Source organism: Nomascus leucogenys, chromosome 3 (assembly GCF_006542625.1).
Source record: "Nomascus leucogenys isolate Asia chromosome 3, Asia_NLE_v1, whole genome shotgun sequence".
NCBI lineage: Eukaryota > Metazoa > Chordata > Mammalia > Primates > Hylobatidae > Nomascus > Nomascus leucogenys.
The window spans coordinates 131,851,337-131,875,855 of NC_044383.1; the positions used below are offsets into that span (position 1 = coordinate 131,851,337).

At 37.4% G+C, this 24,519-nt stretch overlaps 1 protein-coding gene across 1 annotated transcript; it reads right to left on the reverse strand.

Moving 5' to 3' along the window:
• Positions 1-3,433: 3,433 nt before the first annotated feature.
• On the reverse strand, positions 3,434-20,101 carry FBXO30 (F-box protein 30). The gene is made up of 3 exons (XM_003255840.3): positions 19,908-20,101; positions 9,680-11,729; positions 3,434-5,618 (listed from the first exon to the last, which is right to left on the reverse strand). The coding sequence occupies exons 2-3, from the start codon at positions 11,711-11,713 to the stop codon at positions 5,415-5,417; spliced, it is 2,238 nt and encodes a 745-aa protein (XP_003255888.1). The 5' UTR covers positions 11,714-11,729; positions 19,908-20,101; the 3' UTR covers positions 3,434-5,414.
• Positions 20,102-24,519: the final 4,418 nt, after the last annotated feature.

The following is a 24,519-nucleotide window of genomic DNA, read 5'->3' on the forward strand; positions in this document are numbered from 1 at the left end:
TTCTTTCAATCAAATAATGCGGTTAAACCTGAATGCTGATACTTCAGTTAGATTCAGCAACACTTGCTGATTTTTGAAGAAAAAAATGAAAAAAATTTGTTTCTTCATGGGTGAGCTGAGAGAGACTTTAAAACAAGCATGATAAGTTACTTAAATCTAGAACTACTGACCAAAATGACTAAATTCAGGGTCACCTCACCAGAAAACTGAAGTCATGGGCTAAAGAAGCAATAATGACAATATGGAAAAGAAGATTTCAACATAAAAAAATATTCTAGGACAGCAGAGTGCAGGACCCCTTTTTTTCAATTTCAATCTTTTGAATATTAACAAATTGTTACTGTTCTTATGTCATCAGACTTTAAAACTACTACTTAATACTAATATAAGAATGTTACTTTTTGACTGGAAAGGGTATTAAAAAGCTATCTAACTCTAGTCAGTTTCTCTGTCAAAGAATAAACAAATATATCAACCTATTTGCCTCACAACTGAGAAACAAAATTTCTAAAAATTTATATTAGAAAAGGGTAGAAATTAAATCTGATGAATTTGCCTTGTTAGGAGAAATTGACCTAATTTGTTGATCTTAAGAGCAATTTGACCTGATTAATTGGTCTTAAGAGTTCAACACAAATGCAGTTTTGTTACTTTCAAATACACGAAGAACTATTAACCACCACAAGAACTAGCTACATATTGAAGAACCATTCCCTAATATTTGCATGCAAATGGGTTAATAAAATTATTTTGGAGATGCTTAACTTTTTACTCAGTATTTGCCTTATGTTGTCAGTTCACTTCAAAAATGTTTTCTTCATAGTAAAAGACAGACGCTTCCATCCAGCTTATCAAAAAGATTGAAAATTATTTTTAAAAAAGGACTTTGCATCAATGAATTTTTATTATATTTCTATAGAGCATATTCATGAATATTCCTTATAACCCATTTCTTTGTAGCTTATTAATGAAAAGTCACTCTCCACATAATACACTGAAATATAAAACAATCTGAATACAAAATGCCAGTTTTGAAATGTGCTAAGGTAACAAAGCACCTCAAGATGTATTGCCATTAATACATCTCAAGGTGTACTGGCCAATTATGAAGATTATATACGTCAAATAAACATGTATAAGCAATTTATTGAGAAAAGTTTAATCATAGATGCAATAACCTACTTGTAAAATTCAGCAAGAGGCCCCAGTTTCGCAAAGATTTTCAGAGCAACATACCACACTTGGTTAGTTTCCTTTTGGTATTGCTCCAAAATGCTTTCCAAAGCAGTAGGAATCAAATATCCTAGGCAACATTTTCCAAATTTCCTTACATCTAAACATCTCTTTTCTTCCTGCATTCGTAAAGTGAAAAAGTGATCCATGTAAGGACATAATTCTCTCTCAAATATCCCAGTACACTAATCACTGCCTAAATTTTGAGTACCTATTTTCTCACCCATAAAATTCAAATTTGAAAGGTTTTATCTCTTGATCTCACTTTAATCTTCTAAATAAAGGGAAATAATTATGTAAAAGATGACTTCAAAAGCAAACCATCTTTCCTTTTCCCTTATTTAGAAAGGACTTCATTAGAGTTGATCTTTTCTGAATTCGAACTTTGCTTTTTTGGAAATCAGATAAATCCTGTCAAACCCCATTATTAAATTATCTTAAACACCATGAAACAAGTCACTGATGAGTTGATAAAGGTACAACTAATATTCTCTGCTTTCTAGACCTTATGAGCATCTTAAGTAAGACTACTTAACAGCAACATTTAGATAACCAGTCAAACACCTATCAGAGAAATTCTTTCTATCAAAAGTCTGTCCAGAGAATGAGGGCCAATTGCTTTCTTTCCACTGCACTTCTAAACAACCAACTCTGTAAGCTCCAATCACATCACCAATGTGGCATGTCATGCATGAAACAAACACATTTTAAAATATTTGAATAACTTTTCCTTAGGAAATTTTAAAATTAATAAACCCCATGTCTTTTCAGGTTGGGATGCAAAACATGAAGAAATCTGTTTTGCTTCCAAACACCTAAAACTAGTCAAATCTCCACAGGTAAAACTGTTATCAATATAGTAATATAAACTACCATATCTTCAAGGGATATGGAAGTTTTGCTGAAAATCCTATTATCAGCAACATTACTAAGATCCCAACATCCAATGTTAAAGGACAGATATTAAGAGCAACAATATTAATGAGATAGGCAGCACAGAGTCAAAGATCAAAAAAGATTCTATACTACTGATAAACAAGAGATCCAATCTTTCATAACATCTTATTGATAGGGTTGAAAAGATCCCTAAAAATATTTGTTGTAGGATTTAATCCAGTATTTGTCTACTTCTACTCTTTGATTACCCTACAATTTGAATATGTTCACAACTCTACAACCACTAAACAAGAGAATGAGATGACTAGGCTAAATGTTACCGCTAATGAACTAAAATTTGCACTGCAATTTACCTTGAACAGAAGAAACACTAGTAAAATTTTAGTAAAATTTTAAATACTAGTAAATACTAATTTAAAGAATTCAAGTCCAACAACTACAGTACCCAGTGTATTTTGTCATATGGCTGTAAAATTGAGACAACACATATAGTTTAACCATTAATTACCATTACTCTGACTTTTGGATTACACATATATTTATACAAACACACACAGGTACACACATATATCCACTCCAGTAATGCACCAGAGGGCAGCTGGCATGACCCAGGATTCCCTCTAAGTTCAAATACTTTACTGTGCATTAGAATCACCTGGAGATCTTGTTAAAACAGATTGCTGGGTCCCACCCCAGAGTTCCTGATTCACTAAGTCTGGAGAGAAGCCTAATAATCTGCATTTCTAACAAATTCCTAGGTGTTGATGTTCCTGCTGGTCCAAGGAACACACTTTAGGAACCACTGCTGTAAGATCTGTGAGTCTCAAAATCCAGAAAAAAGAGTGAGAGAGGGAGAAGAAGGGAAAGGGAGAGGGAGAAAGATTAAGCTAACAGGCAGTATTGGGGAAGGAGGCAGAGGACAAAAGTGAATTCAAATACTTCCCTCCATCCCGATGCCTGCCTTTTACCTTGCTATTTAGCAAAGACTAAGGAATCAATGATGACTTCTCAAAGTACAATCTATTAGGCCAACATAAAAACCTTTTCATACTTAGGAGGAGAGACAGATGGTTTCCATGACAACTTTTAGAGCTATAACCATGCTAGAAACTCTTCCACCTTTCAGTGCACTTAGGTGGTATTACTTTCGAGACACTGAAGGATCAGAGAAAGCTAACTAATGAGTGTCTCAGATTTTAAAAAAATCAAGGTTCACTAGTAAAACATGGGTGAGTAATGATGATAACAACTACCATAACATGCAGAAAATCCACATTACAGAAACAATATGATTGTGTTGGAATTTGTCAAACTTTAAGTATTAAAATTTTATTTAAATGAATGTTTTTAAGTTATTGAGCCATGTTAAGGGAAAACATTAATTTTATTAGAACTTGAACAAATGTTTCACAAAGAAAACATTTTAACAAAATGGTATGGGTGGCATAACAATAACAAAAAAGAGAACAGCAAAATGTGTAAAAGAAATATAAGGTGGAAAAATTGATAAATATCTCATAATCCAGTGTGGAAATAAGAAGTCTAAATTTAAAAACAATGAATTTTAAAAAGCATAACTATAAAACAAAAGTTAATGCTTGTACTATCCTAACCACAGACACATTCTTCAGCAAAACTTTAAAAGGCAGAGTTACATTTTATGGTATTTAATATCTTTTTTCTGTTTTTTTCACAGAAATAGAAACTGTTTATTCAATCTCACAGTTGAAAAAAAAATTTTAAGCACTGAGAAATAAGTATTCTACTATTTAAAATGACTGGTGAGGCAAAACAATTGATTAGTCTTTAATGCTCTATTTTTCAACTGTACTAAGGACTTGATCCAACCAAAACAAATCTTAAGCTTCAGAACTCTCTAATGCCCAAGGAACGCCTCTGCCTGATTGCCATATAAGGGAATCAAGAACCTAGTAATCGTGGAGTACTCTCAGGGACAAATGTAGGAAGGGAGGACACAACAGAGTTTTCACAATTTTAACAAGTAATCTGTCACCATTTCAGACTACCAAATGCTAATTTACTTAGGACAAATTATTTAAGTATATATCCCCACCTTTGCAATTTATTTCTAAATACTGATATATTCATTTTTTAAGCAGACCACATCAGGTTAATAATGGTATAAATCAATTTGAAAACTATAATAAACTACTTCAAGAATAGGTATATTTTTCCATTATACCTTGATCATTATGCAAAGATGCAATTCTTACTTTCTTGGTGGTGAAGCCTATGGGAAATTAACTTGGAAATGTTTCAAAGAGATTGTCAACCAAGACAGGTTTCTACATTATTGTCATTTTACAAAGATAACAAATTTCACGTTTTTAAATGTCTTAAAACAACATACTTGTAATGTTTATAAACATCAAAAGGCAAACATTTAATAGTCAAGCCCTTTGCATTCTGAATATTTGAAATTTATACAATACGCCCAATTCAAACTTAAAATGAGGTATATTTTCTTTTAAAACATTAGATAACTAGCAAATATGTAATATCAGGAGCTGTTTCAAATTAAATTATATTCACAGGCTTGCTTTTTGTTTGTTTGTTTTTGCTTTGTCCTGTCATATAGTACATTGTGATCAGTCTTTGGATGTGGCATCTAACAAAAAAGAAAGCTGCACATGGTCACTCTGTGTGTTGAGTTGTAAGCATATGAGATAAAAACATCTTTGTGGATTATTTTTAAAACATGATAAACTGCATTACCAAACTTTATGATTTTACGTATGTAAGTATATATTAGAGATCATTTGTGCATTAATAAGTGTATAGGGAAGCACTAAAAAACAAAAACATTATAATGATTTTATGGCAGTGCTTAACAAATTCAGAATATTTTTATATGAAAAACCTATGCTGTAAAAAATCTGAATCAAAGTTTTGCTTTTTGATTGCATGGGTTGCAACCCACAGAAAACAACAAATAAATTGGTCAGGATTTTTTTAGTTTAAGAAGCAAAAATTTATGAACCAAAATATGCACACCACTGAAAATACTAATTCTTAAAATTATGTAGCTAAAAATTAAATCACCCTGTCCAGCAAGTTCCAAGAATTTCACACATTTCAAACATTAAGGCAACTTTTTCCAACTAAACAGTACTTTATAAAAATAGATGTCACTTCAAAACATTATATACACAGTGACAATAAATTTAGCTAGTTGTAATATTTAATACATTAATAAAAGTTTCACATATTACAAAGAAATTATACTAGGTGCTTGCATATATGTGCAAGTAAAATTACAACTTTTAAAGTACAGGTTTTAAAACTGAGCGTAGTGAACGTCCTTCTTTAGTGAGTTCTCGTGTCACACACATACATGGCAAAGGGATTGCTTCCTCCCGTTTCTCGACAACATTGTAACTGCATTTCTTCAAGTGGTCTGCCATGCTTAGGATGTCAGCAAATTTCCATTCATTAACAGAACAAAATGCAGTACTAAATCGCCATACCTACAAGAAAATTCTACTTTAGATTTAAACAAGTCAATTTGTAGAGAATCAAAACACACTTTTTGCTCCTACTGCATACATTTCTGCTATTATAGAAGCATCCAATATAAAGTTTCAAATAGCAATAAAATTAAAAATTGGTAAATCCTTTTGGATACAAATATATCTGTCAAATATTTATAAGGTAAATCACTTCTATGACATTATGACTTCAATAAATTTAAAAACAATAAAAGACAAAACTCAGTATTAAAAATCACACCCAATCTGGCTTACTAAATGATCTTTAAAAAATCAAAACTGCACAAATTCAGAGCCATTTCCTAAAATATTATATACTACACACTATTCTTTCATACTCTCCAATTGGCTATCTAGAACTAATCACACTGTGGAGATACTGACAATGCAAGTGTTATTTTTCTTCTCCAAGTTTTTCTCTCCCATTCCTGTTTATAATATCAGTACTAAAAAATACCCTAGAATATTGTGTGCCAAGGTAAGCTTATTTTTCCGCTGTGCACAAGTACTAAAGGTACTTAGTGATATTCAAGTACTTCAATTTGTTCAAAATGGCTCTGGAATTTTATATAAAAATAATATTTGTAAAGTGGATCCTATTTTAGTCCATATCATTGTAAAACATGTTTCTAGGCAAAATACTCACCTGCCATCCCTATTCATTTCTGTAGGTAAAAATATTAGCTACTTCCCCTTTTGTCCACCCAACAGCTCTAGGCCCTGAAGTACTGTCAAATTATTAGTCCAGTAAAGACTGTGCCCCATGCCCCTCATCTTTACAAATGAAACATAAAGCTACCTGAACATAAGTAACAAGCATGAATGCAGAGCAGGACAGACCTAGATAACAAGCATGAATGGGGCAGGACAGGCCTAGCCATGCATGCTAAGTTTATCAACAGGCAAATGTCTAATTAGGGAACAATTTACACACGTTGAACAGCAGATGCTTTAGAACAAGCTTGTCTAACCTGGGGCCCGTGGGCAGCATGTGGCCCAGGACGGCTTTGAATGCAGTCCAACACAAATTCGTCAACTTTCTTAAAACGTTATGAGATTGTGTGTGTGTGTGTTTTGTTTGTTTTGTTTTGTTTTGTTTTTAGCTCAGCTATCGTTAGTGTATTTTATGTGTGGCCCAAGACAATTCTGTTTCTACCAATGTGGCCCAGGGAAGCCAAGAGATTGGACACCCCTGCTTTAGAAAGGGGCAGATTTAAGAAAAACCCTCAGCATTTATTGCTTCTTAGGAAAGTATGGTAATGTCTTCTCGGGGTGGCTAGATGTCTTCAAATTTTGTGGGAAAACAATTATTTGTCAACTAGCAATAGAAAGTCCCCATTGTTCAGCACAAGGGTACCCCCTATACTCCTTAGGATTATGATCAATTACCCTTTATGGAGTAATTTCCCAGGAGTCAGTGAAGGCCTAGTGATAGTATAGATGTCACTAGCCTCCCTTACCATTCCCCATGCTCACAAAGCTACAAAAGGAATTAGGAGTTTTCTTTAAGCTCGGCAGGTGAATTAGCTGAAAGATTCAATGGAAACAGGCAGTCTCTCCACTTCCATACAACTGAGAGTCTGGTGAAACAAACTCAGGAAAAGCAGGCAAAAGAAAATGTATGACTCCCACCTGCTGATGACAAGGTTTCTTACTAATGGATCCATCTTTCACTCAAGTATGCATCAAGTATTTACTCAGGGCCTACTACATAGTAGGTGCTATGCAAAGCAGTATTTTGGTTCCCTGAGAGTCCCACTTCTCAAAGAATTTACAGTCTAGTGACTGAAACTGACAATTCATCAATCAATTTCAAAACAGCTCAGTGAGTGCTTTAGTAGAGGTGTATTACCACAGGAACACAGAGCAGTGCAACAACTTGTCAGGTTATGGGTCCCAAGAAGCTATCTTCAGGAGGTAAAACCTGAAGAGTAAGCAGGACATAGCAAGAAAGATGAAGATCACAAGATTGAGAAACCGGCTTCCTAAGTCAGTTAGTTGGCCAGCTTACTTAACCTCTGTTTCTTTGTCTGTAAAATGGGTACAGTGGATTATATAAGTTAATACAAGTAAAGTACTAATGCACACTGAGTAGCATATTGCAGGTGCTCAAGTGTGAGAATGAGGGATGGCATATTTTAAAGACTTAACGCAAGAAAAAACATCAGGGAACTGTAAGTAAATCAATGCGGTTACAGTATAAAATGACAGGAGGAAAGTGAAAAGATAAAGATGAGATTATGAAAAGTCTCAAATGTTTTATTAAGGAGCTGGGCTCTATCCAGGGGTGATGAACAAATATTAAGGAAGTTTTTAAGCACTGTGGTGACAGTGTAAGAATTGTATTTAAGAAAATATACATCACATTAGCTCTTGTGTAGAGAATATATTGGAGAAGGGCCCAAATGGAAGTAGGAACCCAGTTAGAAGGAAGCTGTTGTTGTAGTCCAGGAGACAACTAAAGTTGGGACTGAACTTGGGAAATGGCAGTGGAAACAGAAAAGCAAACCTGAGAGGTTTCAGGACTTCATGATTATCTGAATAAAAATAAAGAGGGGAGAAAAAGCAGCCAACTCCTAAATTCCTGGTTTAGGAAACTTGGTGATGATGGTGCCACTTTCTCAGACGAAGAGGGGGAGGACTGGGGTAGGTTGGATATGTTGAGTTTGAGAAAGCTGTAGGGTAATCAAGTGGTAACGTCCAGTAGATGCTTGTATATAGTGGTTGGGAGTTCAGTGGAGCAAATGGCTAGGATACAGATGTGTGAGTAATCTATATAAATGATGGCGAGTTAAATTTGAAGAGTAGGTGAGATTTTCTGCAGGAATGATTATAGAATCCCCCCAAAAAATTTCACTCCATATGTCAATACTAGTAGGCAAAGATAAAAAGAGGCCATACTAAGACTGTCTCATCCCAAAGGGAAGATACAAAATCATATGGAAAACAAAAATACACACAAACACAAGCAGTAGAAACTTTCTGCCATCAGAAATTCCCTTTGGAAAAAAAAAATCATGAAACAATTTGTGTGATCATTTATTGGTCAAGGCCTCAGGGAAACCAAGTGGACGTAGTATTCTGAAAAATCAGTGCAATGAATGAAAGAAAACATAAAGGTGCTACGAATAAAGTAACCAGAGTTTGAATGCTGTGCAGCTAAATGTAAAGTTTATCACAATTGTTTCCACTTTAGAAAATGTAAAAGTTTCATATTAAAAGTGTTCAAAAATAAAAAAACACCTTCAATCAAAGATATCTGTAATGCCTTCCAGTTCCTACTGAGTAGTGCCAAATAGAAGCTGAGCAAAAGTAGGGTATCACAGAAGGAAAATGGTGTAGCTTGGATTTGCTTAGGTCTGCCTAAATCTCCAGCTTAGTTTCCAACACAGTATGCATCACTCCTTTGGACTCTACTAAACCCAGAGTCCCCACTCAAAATATCAAATCCTACTGCCCTACTCTGTTCTCACAGCGGCCTAAAGCATTTCCTCATTCATCCATTTATGTTCCTTATTCCCCATATCATATACTCCTCTGGTCACTTTAATATATGACCATAGTAGTAGTTGTAACTTATTCTCGTCTCTTGCTATTTAGGTTATACCCAAAACAACCAAATCGTAGGAACAAAATTGCCATAGAATGGAGAGACAATTACAAGCAGGAAACAAACCCTATTCTTGCTTCCTCCATTATCTTATGGTGCACATTTTTCAGATGGAGTCCAAATTAGAAGATGGTAACATGGACCCAAACAAAGAGAGTTGTTATAGAAAAACTGAGAAACATAAGTGGTCTCTGCCACATTAGATTATAATCTAGTTCTAGGAAATCAGTAGTAAACCTATAATTATGGCAAACAATTCTAACTATCCTAGTTCATTATTAATTACCATTAAGAAAAAGTCTGTCATCACACTGATTTAGTAAGTTTTAGGGAATGGTCAATTTCTCAATAAGATATTAATTGTATTAATTCAGCAGTATTATTAAAGGCCTCTTTATGTCAAATAAGAGGTTGTAAAGATTACACTAACCTTTTCTTTTATCTGCCATGATGAATTTCCTTCTGGATACTTCCTTTTCCCCCACTGCAGTATGACCATGCCACGAGACTGAAGCAGGCTGCCACACACATCCCTCATTAACTTGGATACACATGAGAGCTGGCACAAGCTGAAGCCATCGAGAAAGCCTGCAATATGCTGCAGAACCTCAAAAGGAAGACTACTTAGATGGTCATTATGCAATCCCAACACACAGTTTCTAGCAGGCTCCACTAATACTGTAGATACACATGGCTGAACTCCAAATGACCTCAAATGGCGGTCATGTATAATCTTCGCTCCTTGTATTGATGGACAAAATCTACGCTGAGAATAGGTACAACCATAGTAAGCTAAAGGGCACCTCTGTTCCATCCAGCCATTGAGTCCAGCATGAATGTCACCATGCACATTCTTAAAATGGGAAGAAAATTCTTTCCTTCTAAATAACTGTCCACACACAAAGGTAAACATTGAACGCTGCTTGGGTTGGTACCTAGCGACACATTCCAATACTAAATCCAGCCCAAGTGTCTGAAATGGACTTGGATTTGAAAGCTGTGGATTGGCATGATCACAAGCTGAAGCTGAAGCTATCTCCCCAACCATTGTACTTGTAGCTAATATTGCAGATGGAAGTGAAAAAGTCTGAGTCCCAACGTCAATGTGATAAATATCAGCCATGCGGCTATCAGATATACCCCTCCCTCCTGGAGAATCTCCTAGACAAAAAAGCAATGCTGCTGTGATCAGATCTATTCCTTGGAGGCCCATGGGATCTTCTGCAACTTCCAAATCTGATGTATCTACTGCTTTATCTTCCTTTGGTTTAGACCAACATGAATTAGAAAGAAAAGTGAATGAAGGAGCATGACTGAAAGATAAGACATCCACATTCTTCAAGTCCCCTAAGTCTACTTTTTTCCAACACAATTCACCTTCATCCTCATCATCTGGCATGAGGATATGCTGAACTGTGCCATTAGGCAAAGCACTGGATGGTATTATTTCCCTAAGTTGTGCTGCCACCACAAGTGAGCTGGAAGGTTTTGAAGTGCCATCTGATGATGCCACACAGTCTCCATTTGCTAAGTTACTTTGTTTTGAATCACCATGTAAATTCTGATTCTGGTCTGTGACCTGGGTACATATATTTTCCAAAGGAAAGCCATTACAAAGAGCAGAAGTGTCATAAGAACTTGTATTCAAGTCACATAATAAATCACTTGAACCATTTTGTTCAGACTGGGCATTCTGATTTGTGTCATTGTAGTCAATTCCACCTACTGCTCCTATCTCCTCCTCATAAAGATGATCTTGGTCTTTCAAGTTTTGATCCTCTAAGCTTTCTCTCGCATTTTGCTGTTCATCCATGTCATTTGGGACACTTGTATTTAACATGCCAATGTCTCTTGTAGCAGTATTCAGGATATCCAAAGCAGCAGCCAAACTTCTGGTTGTTTCTACAGTAGCTTGATAAAGTGCACCATAAGATTCTTCATCAACAGACACCAAACCATTAGTATGTGGTATTTCTGGGACACTTGATTTAACTGAGATTTGTTCTCTAGGTTTGGATACTTTATCAGTTGCTTTTGACATCATGGTGGCTACTTTGAGGGATTCTAAGAGCATTCTTTGGTCTTGAAGAGCCAAGGCCATATCCAATTGTGCCACTTCATCGACATCTCTGCTTAGATTTTCATATGATTTCCGGTCTGCATAACTAACTGGCCATCGATTCCATTCCATAGTACAGCACACCACACTTGCAGGACACATTTCTAGATGTTCAGCAACTTTATTTCGAGCCATGGTAAATGGACATCCAAAGTCACTATTTAAGCAAGGCACTCGTTCAAATGGACATAAAAGTCGATGCTCATCAGCTTTACAAAAATGGAAAACTGCACCACAAACCAATGGACAACCAATCAAATCACAGGAAATCCCTGGCTCTGGCCTGGTCATGCACCGTCTACTGACACAATTCACACAATGGGAATGCTGCAGCTCCTCCTCCATAATGGCCAGTCCAGCTCTGGTTGATGAAATGGAAAAAGATAAGAAATTAGCCAAAAAATGGTTGATTTTTCAAAATTGTTTAATAATTAAATTGCTAATGTATCTAATATCTTGGTTTATTTTAGGATGACAAATATAAAATAAACATACTTAACCAGTTAATTTTACATATAATCAATGGCTTGAAAGGATGTAAGCACTTATATTCTAGTAACAATTCAATACTGTAGAATGTCATAAGGGCTCATTTTTATATACTATATAACAATATGCCTAAAAGGGCAAAAGTTTCAAAATATACTATTTAAATTCTAATACTGTGTATTATATAATGTTAAAAACAAGTTAATGTGTATTTTAGATTTCAGGGTGTTTTCACTTTTACCTTTCTAATTTCAACTAAACTGATTTTGATTGTACCCCACATTTCAGAGATCTCGTATTACTAAAAGAAGAATATGAATTTCATGAATATATTTAAAACTTTCTTAGAAGTTTTCTTTTTATTCCTTCTAAATGAATTCATTTAAGATTTCATCTATTGATCCCTCCTTCTATATATGCCTTAATAAATTCTGCAACAAATTAAATAAGTCTTAATTAGAACATCAAGGAATTTATCCAGAAAATAAAAGTTCTAGCTTAAGCTCTGTGGCTGTGGGCAAATCAGTTACTTTTGAGGGCCACATTCATTCATTAAACACCTATTTATTGTTTAACTATCATGGACCATGCACTGTGTTTGGTATGGCAATATAAAGATTAGCAAGTCACAGTGCCTCCTCTCAAAAAGCTACAGCAGGATGTCAAAGACAGTAAAAAGTGTATCTCGTTTTTATGTGGTCAATTTGACAGAAGTAAAATGGTACCAATAGAGAAGATAATAATCAATATGAGTAGGGATTAGAGAATAAATCACAGTAGTCTTGAGAGAGAAGTCTTAAGTACGGGACAGTAAACTGGTAAGAAAGAGAGGCATTCAATGCAGAAGTAATAGCATATGCAAATACAGAAAAGCATGAATTAGCAAAACCTCAAGTTCCCTAGTATTGTTGGATCACAGGGAAAAATGCAAGGTATCTGTAAGAGATGAGGCCAGAAAGGAATAAGGCAAATCATGATGAGTGCTTTATGCTGCTCCAAAGAGTTCACACTTTTACAGCTGGAAGTCACTGAGAATTTTAAGCAGAGAAATAGTTGTATAAAATAACATGAACGGATTACAGATGTCTAATGGTCTTCCCTGCTTTAAAATTTCCATCATAGCTTTTATAAAGAAAAGTTTTATATGAAAAATAGAAGTCTAACCATAATATATTGACTTAATTATAATTATTGAGCCTATTCAATGTATTTTTAGTATAATCAACTTCTTTACTGGCGTGTTTCCTATTAGCAATAAAAACTTTAAAAGATTATTTAACCTTTAAACACTAAAATAATAGTCACGGAGGCTCAAACCTGTAATCCCAGCACTTTGGGAGGCCAAGATAGGAGGGTCACTTGAGGCCTATAGTTCAAGACCAGCCTGGACAACATAGCAAGACCCTGTCTCTACAAATCAAAAACAAAAAAATTAGCCAGGCATAGTGACATGCACCTGTAGTCCCAACTACTTGGGAGGCCAAGGCAGGAGGTTCAAATGAGCCCAGGAAATTGAGGCTGCAGTAAGCCATGATTGTGCACCCCTGCATTCCAGCCTGGGTGACAGAGTGAGACTCTGTCTTAAAAAATAATAATAATAACTGAAATAATAACATAATATCCCCCCTTTGCCACCATTTTTTTTTCTTATCCAGTCAAGCTTTCTAAAGAAAAACTGAAAACCACCAAAAAACTTCTAATCTCCTTTATATTCTTTAACTCTCTATTCTAGCCCTATTTTTACTACCCCTATTAAAACGGCTCTGCTGAGAACCTCAATACTAAATCTGGAGAGCATATTTTTCCAGACCCCATCTTCCTTGGCCATTGTATCGTGATGATGACTAATCCCTTATTTTGGGACTATTACATCCTCTTACTTTTCATGATGTCACTCCAGTCTTTCTCCTACCCTTAGTCTTCTTAACTATTACTCAATAATAATTACTGAAAAATTGCATTTCTTCAGGGCTTGTGTCATTTTTTGCTTATTCTGTACATTCTCCCTGGGTGCTCTCATTTTCTCCAAAAGTTTCAATTACCACACGAGCTGAAAATCCATCTGTACATCCTGCCCAGATTCCTCTTTCAAACTCCTCTTCACTCTCTACAATGGATTACTTATGATATATTTCTACTTGTATATGGCACAGGCAACTCAGTTCAACATTTCCAAAATTAAATTACATAGTAGTAGACAAGAATTTTCTGGATAGGAAGGTGATTCCTAACCTGTTTTCTTCACCTCAGTGCATAAGAGATTGTTAACTCTCTGATATATTTTTCCACAAAATCTATCTCGGCTCCAGGTAACTAATTAATCACTCCTCAATTGCTATTATCTTTTTCTCCAGTTGAGATATGAGTTTTCTCAAACTAGAATAACGAAAGTGTACCTGAATCATCATCAACAGAGCTTTTCTTGATTCAGCAGAAAAGTTCCAATTTGTTATTATGATGTTCAATGATGTCAAAGAAAAGACAAGGTACATATTCAACACCAAACCTATATTTTTTAATTGTGGTAAAAATTACAAATTATGAGTTGAATACTTTTAAATGTTTATCTTCATAAATTTTAGATGTAAGTATAGAACTATATAAATAGACATACTAAAATAGTCATATAGAAATAAAAAACGAATGACAAACATTTGTAAATTAACCAGACATTTAAAGAGAAACTTTATTAAGAATTACAACAAATCTTACTGAGTGATTAGATTGTGAAAACAGCTGTAGCTTTCTTATTTTGCGGGAACTAGACTGAGTTGATCTCACATGCTGAAGGTTACAAGCTTGACTGTTACTAAGGGAGAAACCTAAAAATACAAGCAGTTTCACCAGAAGTAACCAGTGCTCTCAGAACTTTTAGGGACACTTTATGTTACTGTACACACCATCACATGACACCACCAGGCAAAACATATCTTAAAAACATCACTTAATTCAAAAGTGCTTAAAATAGCAACTGCTTGAAACAGGGTCTGAGTTAAAAGCAAAAACAGCAATAATTTTCAAAGGTAGAAGGAAAAGTAGTCAAGCTTCAAATAAATAGTCTCTTTTACACTATTCATCCCCCTTGGAATAAGGTTTAAAAAAAGCATCCATAGCAACAAGTTCATAACATTTATTATTTTCTGAAGTAGACTTAGAAGGAAGAGAGAACAGTAATTATGTACCTATTTTATCCTTCTTTACACATCTTTATAACAACCTGGAGGAAACTGAGGTTCAGAAAGAGTAAGTGATCTGTCCAAGGTCATCTACCTAGTAAGTGGCAGAGCTAGGACTGTATGTTCTAGCTCCACATCTGATCAACATCCATGGACAATAACAGGTATGTTTACTTACAAAAGTTTAAAAAAATAAGGCAGCACTTCTGTAACTGATAATCCAATGTTAAGATGTTATGTGAAGAATGGAGATTACACAACTTTGCTTGTAGTTTATCCCAACACTTAATCACTCCTGTGGTCAAGAAAGTCTTTTGGTCCCTTCCAATTATAATAGCATTTTACTCTGCTTTGAATATATATGTTTTAAATTATTTGAAGAATAATTTACATAGATAATGCTCAGTATAAGTGTATGGAACAACAATATATTACTAAATTTAACAATTCTTAAAATAGTCATACAAACAAGGAGTGAATTTCAATTCCATTTTCCTATTAACTATATTAAGAAAAAAGTTAAGAAAATATAGTAGTCAATACTCAGAGTACTCTGGGAATAGAATCCTCAGCTTCAGAATTTAAAACTCTCCTAGATTCATCCTCTTGCTAATCAAGACCACTACTATCAAATTAAACATGCCTTTTTAAAGTATTTTGCAATTGCTTGTAAATCTTGTAAAACAGGTTTAAAAACATCAATCTCTTATTTATCAGTTAACAGTGACACAGTAGGCACAGTAGAAAACAACTAACATCTCTAATAATTTACACTTGAATTTAAATTGTTGGAAAAGTTTCGCTGGACCAGAAAATATCAGTAAATCATCAAATGTTTTCAATTCTTTCAATTTTCTCTAAGAGAAGTTCTTTGCCAACTCATACTCTGTAACTGACAAGCAATTTATCAAAATAGTTCTAAGACATGGCATTTTCCCGTATAATGAAATGAGATCTTGTCATTATAGGCATAAATATATTGCCCTCAAAAAAGCATTTTTAAAAAATTCATTAAAATACACAAGGAGGTAAGTAAATATAAAGAAGTACAAATTAGCATGATTTTAAAATATAAGAGTCATCTAATGTATTCAAAATAACCTGCTGCCTCAAGGCTGTTCCTAATGTCTGCCTCTACCTCTAACACACAGACACAGACACACATCCCTTTTCCTTCCCACACGCCCCTGCTGCCTCAACCCTAAGTCTTGGCTTACCTGTTACTTTTCCACATACGCCAAAGACAAGGTACGGATCCCATATTGTGTGTACTCATTACACACTGTCTTTTTCCTTGGTAATACTAGTGACAACTCTAAGTCAGTCATCATTCTGTTTAATATCTATTTCCACAGGAAAGCTATAAGCTCCATGAAAGTCAGAATCATCTCTGTCTCATTCATTCTTATGTTCCCTACATTCAAAATTCTGCCTCAATTAGAGACTCATTTGTGTTAAATACACGATGAATTATAATATAATAATGAAATGGACAAATGAGATTCTTCATTTCACGGAAAACTACATATTCCACATAAAAATACCTTACAGATCTGGCATCAATCAAATTGAATCAAAATTACTTCACTGTACTGGCCATAAAAAGTCAATGGTGCTCAAACACATGTTGAGCACGTAAGTAATAATGTTCCAGGTATTATATATGGAGTAGGACAAATCATCTATCGAAAAAAGCAAATCAAAGAAAGTTAGTTTCAACCTTCCATTGTTTTAAAATCTTAAATAATAATAATATGAGAAACACAGGAGGAAGCATTTACCTTATATTTTTCCACTATTTTAATTCCCTAATCAACGCTGCAGATCAATTACCGGAAAAAAAAAATGAATATAGAAGCACTGGGTTCAAAAAGAAAGGAAGGGATTAAGGTCTGCACATGCAAAGGTGCCCGAATAGGGTAGAGAGTGAGAAAAATAAGTTCAAAATAGGAAGTGCTATCAGCCTACAGCTTAGTATTACAATTAACATGGTATTAGATAAAATATACGTAAAACAGTAATATCCTGTTCCAATGTAAGGCTGATATAAAACTATAGACAGATTAGTTCAATTAATTAACCATTACTACAAGTTAAGTCCACAAATGAAATTTCAAATTTGGCAATCAGTTATAAGCTCTTCCAGTGCAAATCTCATCCCTCGTAAAGTCTAGAGGTATTAGTACACAGTACCTCTGCTGACTGATCTGTTTATCAGGTGCACTCAGCTTTAAAAATCCTAATAAATCTATACCCTAGTTAGGCATCTTATCTTACTGTTTGAAAAGAGTTGGGGTTGGGGGGCGGTGGTTAGACAAAATCAAAAAGATATTATCCTTAAATTCCCAACTCAAAGCACTAGCTTTCAGTCCCAAATGGCTAAATGGATTACAATGTGTACATTCTTTTATTAAACTTTCGTTCTTTTTATTTATAAAATGGATGACCTAATTATATGGACTTTTTTCACGCTTTATTGTTCCAGATATATCAAAACATGTATCTTTCATTTCTAAATAGAGTCATGGTCATGAGTAGCTTATTCTAAAGCGAAATCTAACTACTTGCAATGTTCTCCACTAAATAAGTAAATGAAATAATAGACTTACATGGGAAATTGAAATAGTATTAATAAATATTTAATACTCGGACTAGAACCTATTTGAGTTGATACTCAGATAAAAATAATCCACCCAAATGGTAGAACTCAGTTTATTAAAACAGGTAACATGACATGAGGGAATGGGCTTCCAAGGAGTCTCAGCTTAGTGACCTTGAGGCAACTACGTTACTCTGGAAACAATTTAGAACTTTATAAAGATTGTTTACAATTATGTGTCCAATAGGATATAAACATGTAGTTCTCAGAAACCAGGTGTACTTCGATTTGCACAACAGCCACACTTACATACACAAAAATTGTACGTGTAATTTTTTTTATGAGATCATTAATTAAATGCAATCCTATGAGGAACTACCTAGTAATAACACTACCCATTCTTTAAAAAAAAGATTTTCACAGACTGGGTTTTGACTGATCCGCTTGTCTGTATCTAACATCTAGCTACCTAAAATATAGAAGCAACTTGCCTAAGGCCAATCTCCTCTATTTCATCACATTGAATTTGAATTTAATATATATTTTATACAGCCTTTGACTCAATTGTTTTATGTCAAAAATTCTACAAATACAATGAGATTCCATAATATGTACTAACTCCTTTTATCAAATAAGCAGTCTTAGGAACTGAATTAAAATATTTATCCAAAATCATACAGAATAGCATAGGGTTTATCCTTTAAAATATTCACATCTTAGAAACATGTTATATCAAAGAGTGAGCATTAACCAATGCCTATTTTGGTGACCTTAAAGTACCTCTCTATACACGTTAGCATTACTTATATAATATTGCTTCTTAATGATATTATTAGGACACTTTTTAGAAGAAGTCTTCCAGTGGTAGACCGGGAGAAATACTGGATTGAAATTAAATACCTAGTACACTTGGTATACATTAAAGTTTGCCTATATTCGAAACTTCAGTTATCTTACAGCATTCACGAAACTCCACCATTTCCGGAATTCAAAAAAAAAAAAAAAAGTTACGTCACGGTATTAAAGTGCTAGGTAAAAACAAATTGGCAATTTAAAAAGTTAGCAAAACACCATGTTATCCCCAATTAAACTTTTGTGATGAGAAACAGTGACTAAGCATGAAGAAGAGTGATTCAGCGGAAACCGCATATTGAAATCTAACCCTCTGAAAAATCCTAAAGGTTTATTTTATGCTGCTCTTTTCCTTTTGCCATGTCAACAATTGGACTGCTTTGGAAAACCTTAGTATGAGCGAATGCAAAACCTGTTAATATAATTTCCATAGGTCTCTAAAGAACAAACAGTATTGAAACTTAGCAAATGGAAATTAAAATTTAAAAAGTTTGGGATTTTGTATTAAAAGAGTTTTAAATTAATCTACACAGATATCAGAATGCCCATAAATAACTTCATCTTGGATCAGAGTCAACGAAGTAATCATGGAATAAAAGGTCAATTCGTTCCCAAGCATCTTTTATCTGGGACTTAACGACAGGGCTCAAAAAGAAAAACAAGAGAAAGGGAGAGGGAAATGGAGTACTAGGACCTTGGTAAACACATACTGTTCTGCCTCTTTGCCTCTATACTCCCAAATACACCCGTTAAAAACATACTGGCAGATTACTTTGAATTCAGCACGCGCTCTATAAACCCCTTCCAAGCAAAGGAGTTCTAAGGCGGAGATCTTGGAACAACACAAATAACCTCGGGTCTGCAAAATAAGGAAGTTTTCCTTTAATAAGGACCGAGGCTAAGGCTAAGATCCTCTCACTTCCATGAATGGCAAAGTTACCAACTTTGCTCATCCCGTGCAGACAGTGGATGATGCCTCCCCAGTCTTACTTCAACCCATTTGTCCCCCAAAAACCCAAGTTTCTAAAAGCCAGACGGAACGAGAAGCTTAGGGTTCCCTAAGTTTAACTCCTCCTTCGTCCCTTCCCAATACACAGACACACAAACTGGGGGGGACACGGAGGTCGGTGCCCTCGGGGCTTGAGTCGCCATTTGCTGACCTCAACGGCTGGCCCGGCATGCGGCCCGGCGAGGACACCAGCGCCGCGGACGCCCTCTCAGCGCGCCCGGACGGCCGACCCGGGACGCGCACGGACCGGGGTCAGCCGCCTTTCCTCGGCTCCAGGCCGGGTCCGTCAACCCCACGGCCACCAGCGCCAGCGCCTCGGTCCCGCCCGCGGGCCTCAAACTGCCCTGCCGCCGCCTTCGTCCCCGCCGCAGCGCGGACGGCGCCGGCCTCCGCTGCGGGCCTCCAGACACTCACCGGCCGGCGCGGCCGAACCGCGGCCCAGGCCCTAGATGCCCTGGACGCCGTGCCCAGCTGCTCCGCTCTGTCCCGGCGACGCTCTGTGCCCCCACACAGCCGTCCGAACCGCCTCCTCCGCCCCTCTTCCCCAGCCGGGCCGCCGCCTTTTCTCTTCTCCCGGCCTACTCCAGAGGCAGCCGCCCTCCTCGCGCCCCGCCCCGCTGCGCCCCGCCCACCCGGCCAGGCTTCGGCCGACAGCTGGGCGGGGACGCGCACGCATGCCCGGCGTGGACGCGCACGCCGCCCTCTGACCCCGCAGCGACGTGGCTAGAGTAGGGTCTGAAGAGATCTCCCACTGTGGAGAGTCCTGTTGTTGGATTCCCGCGGCGCCCCGTGAGGCTCCGCCCCGGCGGTGCTACCAAACCCTGTTCGATTTTAGAATCGTACATTCCTAGAGGGAATCCTAGACCCCTCATTTTACAGTTGAGGAAACAGGCCCAAGTAGCATGACTTGTTCGCGCCGCTAGCCGAAGGAGGAGCAGCCCCTATCCCTTGACTCCGGGGCACTGCTTTCCCTTTAGCTCATTTTTGGAGGAAATGGGTCAGCCCTTGCTCGACCTTTGGTGATTGCAGCCACAGGCCTTCCCGCCGGCTAACTCAGCGTGCCCAAGTCCCGAGACTTAGTGCCAGGACGGTGCTGTGACCCGTTATCCTCTGTCGGGTTTTTCCTCCCCCCGGGAGAGCTCAGCCCTGGATCCCGGCGGGCGGCGGAGCCTCTCTGGAGCCCGGAAGGGACAGCCCACCAGGGTCTGCTTCTGTGAGGGACTGAGGCGTCATTCCGCGAAGGTAATTAGCTGGGGAGGGGGCTTGAAGCCGCTTTTGCAGTGTACCTTACATATGACTGGGGAGTAAAGAAATCCCACAGGGCTGTATCAAAGAATGGATGGATGGCCACGCCCCCGCTGCCACCACGAAGCCTTGGTCTACGGCCGAGAGACAGTGATTCCGAGCTCTGCGTGGTGGGAGCCGCTCACCTGCCCCCACCCCTCTGTCGGGGACTCCTGCCCACCCCTGTCGCAAGAGAATTACAACAAAGGGAAGATGGCTGTAATCCTGGCAGTGGGGATGGGGGCAGAGCCCGGAAAACACTGTTGTCATCCTTTTTGTGGTTGCAACTTTACCCTCTGCTGTTGTGCTTTGGGAAAGAGAGCTCACACATAACTTGCTATCCTACAGAGAAATGACTCTCAGACCTGTGGGTTTTTCAGATTCGTAAATTAAAACAAAACAAAACAAAAACTGTGTTAGGAACCTAGATTACAGAGTAAAGGTTGATTCCTTAAATGATTAACTTCTTGAAAAATTATCTATTCCCCTTATTTTGCCTAATTTGGCTGCAGACAGGCTCTGGTCCTCGGTTCAGACCTTGAGAGCCACTGTCCAGAGACCTACATGGTCAGGATGGGGAAACAGGCAGGATTGCCCAGTGGGAGAAGATGTAGGTGCCGCTACCTATAGCCCCGCTCAATGCCCACTGTCCTGGATTGAGTCACAGACCTTTCTTTTGCTTTAGTTGTCCTCTTATAAAGGATCTAAAATAGATTATCACTAGAGCCCTTTCCAGCTTTAAAATTCTGTGAATCTCTAATTATACTTATTGAGATCTGGGGCTTTACCTTTTACCAAGTCACCTAGCTGACACTAGGTCACCCTCACCCGCCTGAAATTGAGTCATTCAGGCTGGAAACCTCATTGTCTTCTTTGTCCCTTCATCTCAATAATTTTCCATGTCCAGACAATTATGTAAAATCCTTTTTTTCTTTCACCTTCATCCCTAGTTACTGTTAAATCAAGTTTAGCCTAAAGCAGCCTCCTTACATATTTTACGTTCAGCCTAAAGGTTTCTGTGTACACCGTGAACTATAATAAGTGGAGAAGTAAACAGACCGTAGCCCACACTTCTGTCAATCTCTGAGTTTGGCCAATCAAATGTAGCCAGTTTTTCGAACCTTATTCAAATATGGCAGACCCCAACCTGTAACCAATCCAGCTGTTTCTGTACCTCAGTTCTGTTTTCTGTATGTCGCTTTCCTTCTTCTGTCCGTAAATCATCTTCCACCATGTGGCTGCGCTGGAGTCTCAGAGCCTACTCTGGCTCAGGAGGCTGCCTGACTGATGAATTGTTCGTTGCTCAAACTCCTTTAAAGTTAATTTGGCTGAAGTTTTTTTTTTTTTTAACATTACTGTCTTAAACAAATTTGGATGTCTGCTGTTGCCTAACCAGTCCTTTCTCCTGCAGTGTCTCCTATCTCAAATCCCCTATCAACACAATTCTTCCTAAGACACCCATTTTATCTTGTTATTTTTATATTCACCTAGCTGGGATGATGTCTTTGTATGTGTATTAGGGTTCTCTAGAGGGAAAGAACTAATGGGATAGATACATATAAAAGGGAGTTTATTAAGTATTAACTCACATGATCACAAGGTCCCACAATAGGCCATCTGCAAGCTGAGGAGCAAGGAGAGCCAGTTTGAGTTCCAAAACTGAAGAACTTGGAGTCTGATGTTCAAGGGCAGGAAGCATCCAGCGTAGGAGAAAGATGTAGGCTGGGAGGCTAGGCCAGTCTAGCCTTTTCACGTTTTTCTGTCTGCTTTATATCCTAACTGCACTGGCAGCTGATTAGATGGTGCCCACCTAGATTAAGGGTAGGTCTGCCCTTCCCAGCCCACTGACTCAAATGTTAATCTCCTTTGGCAACACCCTCACAGACACACCTATGATCAATACTTTACATCCTTCAAGCCAATCAAGTTGACACTCAGTATTAACTGCCACAGTCTGTTTATGCTGCTATAACAAAATATTACAGACTGGGTAATTATAAATTACGAGAAACTATAATTATAAAGAAGAAAAATTTATTTTCTCACAATTCTGGAGGCTAGGAAGTTCAAGATCAAGGCACGGCAGATTTGGTTGTCTGGTAAACGTCCCATCTGTGCTTCTAAGATAGCACCTTGAACACCTCTTCCTCTGGAGAGGAGGACAGCTCTGTCCTCATAGCAGAAGTTGAAGGGACAAAAGTCAAATTCCCTTTGCCCAGCCCTCTTATAGGGGCACCTAATCCCATTCATTAGGGCAGAGCTCTTAAAACTCAGTCACCTCCCAAAGGCCATACTTTCCAACACTGTTGCATTGGGGTTAAGTTTCAACATGAATTTTTGAGAAGGGGACAAAACCATTCAGACCATAGCACATGGCTATCTAGAGCCCATGAGATACAGTCTCAACTCCTGTCTTCAGTTGCTCAAAGTAAATCTTTCATTGTAGCCTGATTTGTTTCCTTCTTTTCTCTACCAAACACTATGCACAGTCCAATTCCAAGCCACCAGTGATTATACAGTATAATAATAAATCTGAGATTCCTCCTTCTTAACTATACAGCTCTAATACCATGTCCTCTGTGAGAGGACTCTGTAGCAAATACTATCTGTTTTGAGCACTTTTACATGTACCAAATGGCACTGTTACCTTTTTCACAAATCTATATGTGAAACATGTGGATTCACATATAGATATTGGCTCACAGATTATCTCCCAAATTCATGGAAGCAGATTTTGCATCACTTTAATATCTTCCCCAACTATCTACTATACTACCATGTACATTGTAGATGCTTAATGAATATTTGTCATTTGAAAAATAAAATGTTTACCTTTCCTGTCATTTCACCCCATCCTCATTTTCTGTGTATCTTCTATTTACCTTCTATTGGTGCCTTTCCAAGAGAATGTATCAAAGTGTAAGGTGAGCAGAAAGAATGCCAGAAATCACAAGTTTCTTTAAATATGCCCTCCTCTCTAATATACATGTATTTTGACATAGACTTCTAGAGGAAAGCTCTTATCTGTATGACTCAGCCACTCAAGAGAAGTGACGGGGACCCTGGAGATGTAAGGTTTTTTAAAAAAAGGAGGAAAGGGCAATATTAGGTTTGACCTACCTGCTGCCTTAGAGGAAAGCCTTGCTTGCTCCTCACATCACACCACGAATGCTGTCACATACAGGCTTGGACAAGACCTAGTGGCTTTTTCTAGAGGCCGTACCCAAGTTGAGGAAGGAATAAGAACTATAAAAATGACACCACAAATACAAAGCCTAGACACAAGACTAGACTGGAAGAGACAGAAGTTGTCGAAGAAAATAAATTCAGTTGCTAAATAAAGTAAATTCAGCAACCAGACAAATGGCCCTTCCCTTTGTTCAATGTTAGGGCAAACAGACCTATGTTCAAGTAGGTTTTCTTTTCCAACTAAACCAGCCTGTACTCAGGTAGCCCAGGGCCAAGGCAACAGATAAGTTAGGACTAAAGTCTAAGTCATGTTCTAATTAAGGAAAGGATCATTGCCAGAGACAAGTGTGATTGGGTGGAGGCTGATTTGCAGCTGTGAAATCATGGGACAATCAAAATTACCAGCTGGGACTGTGGTGGGAAATACCATTCCTCTTTTAAGATATGCTCCTACGGGATTACAAGAGAGAAAGAGCCGGTTTGAATCACCTAATTCCCAGAGCCTAGAATCTAGTAGCTATAATTATATTTCCTATATAAGTTCATTTGAAGT